The 6,380-nt window shown below is 31.8% G+C and overlaps 1 protein-coding gene across 1 annotated transcript; it reads left to right on the forward strand.

The window, feature by feature from the left end:
- Positions 1 to 441: 441 nt before the first annotated feature.
- LOC131070337 (MLO-like protein 6) lies at positions 442 to 4,573 on the forward strand. Its single transcript, XM_058005848.2, has 15 exons — positions 442 to 570; positions 968 to 1,025; positions 1,109 to 1,359; positions 1,450 to 1,566; positions 1,666 to 1,726; positions 2,172 to 2,260; positions 2,353 to 2,427; positions 2,513 to 2,601; positions 2,703 to 2,752; positions 2,838 to 2,878; positions 3,043 to 3,216; positions 3,301 to 3,336; positions 3,460 to 3,527; positions 3,851 to 3,911; positions 3,998 to 4,573. The coding sequence occupies exons 1-15, from the start codon at positions 442 to 444 to the stop codon at positions 4,421 to 4,423; spliced, it is 1,725 nt and encodes a 574-aa protein (XP_057861831.2). The 3' UTR covers positions 4,424 to 4,573.
- The last annotated feature ends 1,807 nt before the right edge of the window (positions 4,574 to 6,380 follow it).

Raw genomic sequence — 6,380 nt, forward strand, 5'->3', positions numbered from 1 at the left:
CGTGGTTTTTCCTACTAAATTTTTTGTGCAAAGTTTTTTTGTGCAACGTTTTTAATCACGGAAGTACACCCCGTATACGACTTCACTAGCCAAAGTTAACCAATCATAGTTGAAAATGTCGACTTTGTTGTTGAAAATGTCGACTTTGTTACTGTTCAAACTTCAATACGGCTTCTATTGTTGAATTTAAAACACGTACGTGGAAACGTAACTTGAATGTATTCTAATCACTTTCATTTGACGTAGTCCAAGTCCGGTGTATCTCTTTAAGTCTATACTTCAATTATTTTTTATTAAATTTGGAAACAAATTACATTTCACCATAGCATTATAGTCAATGCATTGATTTTTGACAATGGAAGACTCATGTATCAAAGCATTCAATAATACTTATAAAAACAGGCCATACAATCAGAGAAGGATTATAACAATTATTTTAGTATGGCAGGAGGCAGCGATGCAGATTCTAGATCTTTAGAACAAACGCCCACCTGGGCTGTGGCCATTGTTTGCCTGGGCTTTGTACTTATTTCTATATTACTTGAACAAGCTATACATTTCCTTTCAAGGGTATTCTTTCTTTCTATCTGTCTGCAATTATTTGTTTTTCCATATGTTACATGCAATTCAGTTAAATGTTTTTATATATTGATGTTTTGGATCACAGTCGAGATAGTAGAGAGTTAGAAGAGATATCTTGTTGATGGATTACAGCTAATGATGCAAAAATTTCAACACAATCAAATCTAAAAGTAATATGCACAGGGGGATGAATTGTAAAAATCTGAAATCGTTAATGAACTAGAATTGTAGAGAGCTAGAAAAAATATCTTAATGATCAATTAATGATCAATCACAGATCACATGCAAAATCTTGAACACAATCAAATCTAAAAAGAAAAGATTATACTAAACTTGAAATCATTGCTGAATTGGAATGTTATTTTTGGGTGTGTTTGGATTGCAGTGGCTCAAGAAACGCCGAAAGAAATCCCTGGGGAAAGCATTAGATAAGATCAAAGAAGGTGAATAATTTGTTGATGTCATAATCAATATAAGGTTATTACAGTGGGAAAATTTTAGCTTAATTCCTCTGATATGTATGCAGAATTGATGCTGTTGGGATTTATCTCGCTTCTGCTTACTGTTGGGCAGACAAAAATTTCTCAGGTTTGTATATCTGAGAGCTTAGGAGACTCTTTGCTTCCCTGTCCAAAGGAGGAGGCCTCAGAAGTTGAAGAGACTGAAAAGTTTTCATTACCTGGACACCATCGTAAGCTCATGTTCTTAGCTTCTGAAATACCATTAAGGCGTAGCTTGGCCACAGACGAAATTCAAAGTGGTCATTGTGCTAATAAGGTAGGAATTTGTGCTTGATATTCATACAGAATGGGACTATTTCTAATGGAAAGAGATTAAGTGTTTTTTCCATGTGTTATTTTGATGCAGGGGAAGGTTCCTCTCATATCACAAGATGGACTCCATCAACTGCACATATTCATTTTTGTTTTGGCTGTTTCTCATGTCTTGTCTTGCATTGTAATCATGACGTTAGGATGGATAAAGGTATGACTCAGTAAGTTTCCTTCTGTTATTGTTATATGCAAAAGAAATTTGTGCTAAGGTGTAAAATAGTTAGGATTATTAATTAGAATTCCTCTGCAGATGAAGAAATGGAAAGCATGGGAGGAAGAGACTAAAACATTGGATTATGAGTTTTCAACCGGTTAGTTTAAGACTTTCCATTTTCTCTGTTTTTATAGATTTGGAGGAGTACTAACATTTCCTACAAATGAGGAATTGCATTTAATATTTTTTATGGTAAACTATTAGTAAGGAGACTTCAATAAGTATGAATGCATTTAATATTTTTTATGGTAAACTATTAGTAAGGAGACTTCAATAAGTATGAATGCATTTAAAAATTTTTATTGTAAATTGGGAAACTTGTATAATATAAGAGAGAAAAGTTTCAATATGTAAAACAAATGATATTAGGTCAATCTAAAATATAGATTGATTTATTATATATTTTTTAACATAAAATATATTTTAGATTTGAAAGGAAACATTGAATGAATAATTATTACAAAAGTTGACTTGATATTGGGGATTGACTGTCAAAATTAGGCTGTAAATGAGAAACCATTTTCATAAATATTATGTTGCAGATCCTTCGAGGTTTAGATTTACTCGTGAAACTACTTTTGGAAGGAGGCATATGACTTTTTGGTCTACAACACCAATTTTCAATTGGATTGTAAGTAAAATTAACAATTCAAAGTCTTTCATTTTTAAATTTAGCCTAACTCCAATTCTTATGTACTAAAGCCTTAACTTTTGGATTTGTAGGTGTGCTTTTTCAGACAATTTGTTAGATCTGTGCCTAAAGTTGATTATTTAACATTGCGCCATGGATTCATACTGGTAAACTTTGTTATACCATACTTACAGAATTTTACATTGTATAGTTAATAAGAAACTGTAGTTATGAATATGTTTAATTTTGCAGGCTCACTTTGCTCCCCATAGTAGATTTGATTTTCAAAGATATATAAGAAGATCATTGGATGATGACTTTACTAGTGTTGTATCCATCAGGTATGCTTTCTAATTCTAATTCAAAAATTATTACAACATATAAATTTTTTTGTATTGTTCATTTAATTGATTGTTTAAATAATGTATTTCATTGTATACAGTCCACCTCTATGGTTTTTTGCGATCTTATTTATGCTACTCAACAGAAGAGGTAAATTTAAATCACGTTTTTCTTTTAAATTATTATTACTTCTAATTGTTTAGGAGGCTGATAAGCATGAAAACTAATTGTGCAGGGTGGTTCACATTTAATTGGCTCTCCTTCATTCCATTGATTGTAAGTGAAACCAATACTTTGCTTCACCTCTTTTTTAACAATACGCAATGTGAAAGTATCAAATTTTTAATTTGAACAGTAATTTAGATTTTTTCACAATATGTAATGTGAAAGTATCAAAATTCTCATTTGAACAGAAAGGCTAAAATATTTTTGATTCACAGATTCTTTTGATAGTGGGAACAAAGCTGCAAGTCATAATAACTAGAATGGCATTGGATATCCAAGATAGAAATCCTGTTGTGCAAGGAGCTCCAGTAGTGAAGCCCAATGATCAACTATTTTGGTTTGGTCGACCCAAGTTGATTCTATATCTTATTCATTTTACCCTATTTCAGGTTAGACAATTTTTTTTTAAGAAATTCTTTTGTTTAATCTTTCCATGCTTCATAGATTGTAATTATAGAACATTCATTTTGCAGAGCGCTTTCCAGTTGGCTTTCTTCTTTTGGGCATGGGTAAGGAAGAAAACCATCATCCAAATATCATCATATATCTACTTTTAGTTAATTTCAAACCTTGGCTTGATAGAATTTTCCCTGGCATAACGAACTTACATTCATATATCATGATTGATGCAGTATGAATATGGTCTGCAATCGTGCTTCCACGATCGGGCGGCAGATATTATAGTTAGAATAACCTGTGGGTAAGTTTATTAACATGTTGTCAAAAAAACTGAAAACATTTTTTTTAAAATTTTTTTCTTGTTTTTGCTTCTGAATTCAATTGTGTGTGAACTTTTGCATCGTAATTTCGAATAAAAAACAAAAACATGAAACCATACTGATTATGAAAATTGATATCATCATAAGATTTTTTAACATCAATATTTAGAATTCTATAAAGACCACTATCAACATGAATGATGAAGTTAAACTCTACAGTGATCAGAGAAACTTTGTTGTAAATATTATACTCATTTCTTGATCCACATTATTGCCAACTCAAAATGCATTTGTTTTTCATTAGGGTTGCAGTTCAAATACTTTGTAGCTATGTAACTCTCCCTCTCTATGCTCTTGTGACACAGGTATGCATTAAGATAGAAACAAACACATTTGATTTATGCTCTTTTGAATACTGCTGTGAGATGAAATATGGGTTTTGTGTTTGCAGCTAGGAACAAACATGAAAACAACCATATTTGATGAAAGAATAGCTACAGCTTTGAAGAAGTGGCACCAGAGAGCAAAGAAGAACCTTAGACAAAAAAGACATGATGATCTGTCAAGTGGACCAACTACTCCATATGAAGGATCTTCTCCGGTTCATCTTCTTCGCAAGTATCTAAGTTCAGGAGACTTAGAAAGTGCCCAAAAATTAGAGCAGGTTGAATATGATATTGAAGCGGATGCACCCTCCCCTTCTCAACATTCTCACCACAATGCTAATGAGAATTCAAAGGAACAAATAGCGGAAGAGAAACAAGATGTTCAAACACTTGGGTTTGAGTTGAGCTTTGATCATTTTCGAAATGAAAATTTAAAAAACGTTATCTCTACTTCTCACAGGGAGAACGATTCAAGAAAGGAGGACCGTTAGCAGAAGTGGTCGACAAAAACACTAATATTCAACAAAATAGAAAACAATCTGTGAAGATAATTTTTGGTCATAGAAATTTATGAGGGTTTGTAAAATAGGTCAAATGCACAATGATCTCATCTTTTTTAATATTATTGGTGTATTATATGTAACTTATGTGTTTGACATGCCAAATTTTTTTTTGGTAAGCATTTGTTTCAAGAATTATATTATCACATTCAATTTTTTTTTTAATCTTATTGGTGTATTATATGTTTGAAATGCCAAAGTTTTTTTGGTAAGCATTTGTTTCAAGAATTATATTATCATATTCAATTTTGGAGTATATACAGTTATATTTTAACCAACAAATTACGTAACTACATCATTTAGTTTTATTCAATAATATATTTCTATTTGAATAAAAGATTTAAATTTTTGTTTAAAAAACCTATTACATGACATCCATGGAGGCAAAAAGTATGAATCTCACAAAGATTAAGATTAAACAAAAAACTAAAAACTAAAAATGAAGATATCAGATAAATAGATGTGTTTAAAAAAGACAAAAGGTCAACAATAAACTAGTAGACAACAAACTATTGTTGAGGGACTTTTAGGCCCTTAATGACCTCCCATTCTTTTAGTAAGAACTCAAGATGGCCTTGAAAAGACACCTCCCTAAGCAAATGGAAGAACCAACAATATCATTAGATTGATGAGTAGAACAGGGATTCTTTGTCGAGTGTTTGGATCTTTTGTGCACTTGTTGGTGGGGGCTACCTTGGACCAAGAGAACACAATCCCTTCTCAACCACTACTCCATTCTTCTTACAAGTTCTAGCTGGAAAACCTAAATCGTAGTAGTCGTGTTGTTGACGAAATCCATGCAATAATCAATAATTTCCAAGATACTATTCATAAGGGTCCCCTATTTGGAAACCTTCTTTTCAAGTAGATGTTCCCATGTACTAATTATAATTGTTACAAATGTATTTTGATGCATTTTTCCATTTAATTTTGTAGATATTTTAAGTATATCTTAATAATTGTACATAAGAATGATACAATCTTATATAAAGTCAAACTCCATTACTTTGTCTATTCAATTTTTATCGACAAATAATTATATGCTAATTGGTACATCTTACTTCATTACGTCCACATTCTTATGTATCTAGCTTATGATAGTAATAAGTACATGGTAGTAATGTTGGACAATTTTTGTAATTTTCATTGGGCTTATTAATTTAGTAGTTGTATTTCTTGACTTCTTGTGTATATTAAGCATTGCAGTTGGATTATGAATGAATATTATTTTTTATTAGGTTAAGTGGGGAAGGGCGTCAACCCATTATGCTTCCACATCAAAAAATATCATTCCAAAAATCAAACCAGGGCTTTAGGTTCATTCCCACCAATCATACAAATGCAAAGTTTATAAACTGTTCATGAAATTACTCTACTAGAAAATTTTACGAACAACAACCCAAAAATAACTAACAGTAGAAAACAACACAAAGAAACAACAAATGGGGCACTAAGAGATATGGCCTCATCCATCAAGCATCTTCTATAGTTCCAATTCCTTGGTGGACAAGGAAAATGTCTTATTTCTATTGGTTTGAGCATCTGTCACCTTCCCAAGAGACTTATTCTTTCTCTTTCTCTCAATCTTCTTTCCTATTGCCACCACCTCCATAACTTCTTAATACATCAATTTTTTGTTGATGCTTAATAGGTTCTGCACACCATTCTCTAAGCCTTTAATCAATTAACAATTTCTTTCAGATCCCACATGGTTATGGGAGATCTCCAAGCTATCAACCCTAGCAGTCATATCCTCTAGATCTACAACCAATAGATGCCAATCATTGGACTCAATACTACCAACAAATTTTTTGTTCTTGAGCTTCAGCATCCCCACAATTTCTAAGACTATTTAACCCCTCAATTGCATCATTTAATTTTGTTAAAG

The sequence above is a fragment of the Cryptomeria japonica genome, chromosome 10 (assembly GCF_030272615.1).
Source record: "Cryptomeria japonica chromosome 10, Sugi_1.0, whole genome shotgun sequence".
Classification (NCBI taxonomy): domain Eukaryota; kingdom Viridiplantae; phylum Streptophyta; class Pinopsida; order Cupressales; family Cupressaceae; genus Cryptomeria; species Cryptomeria japonica.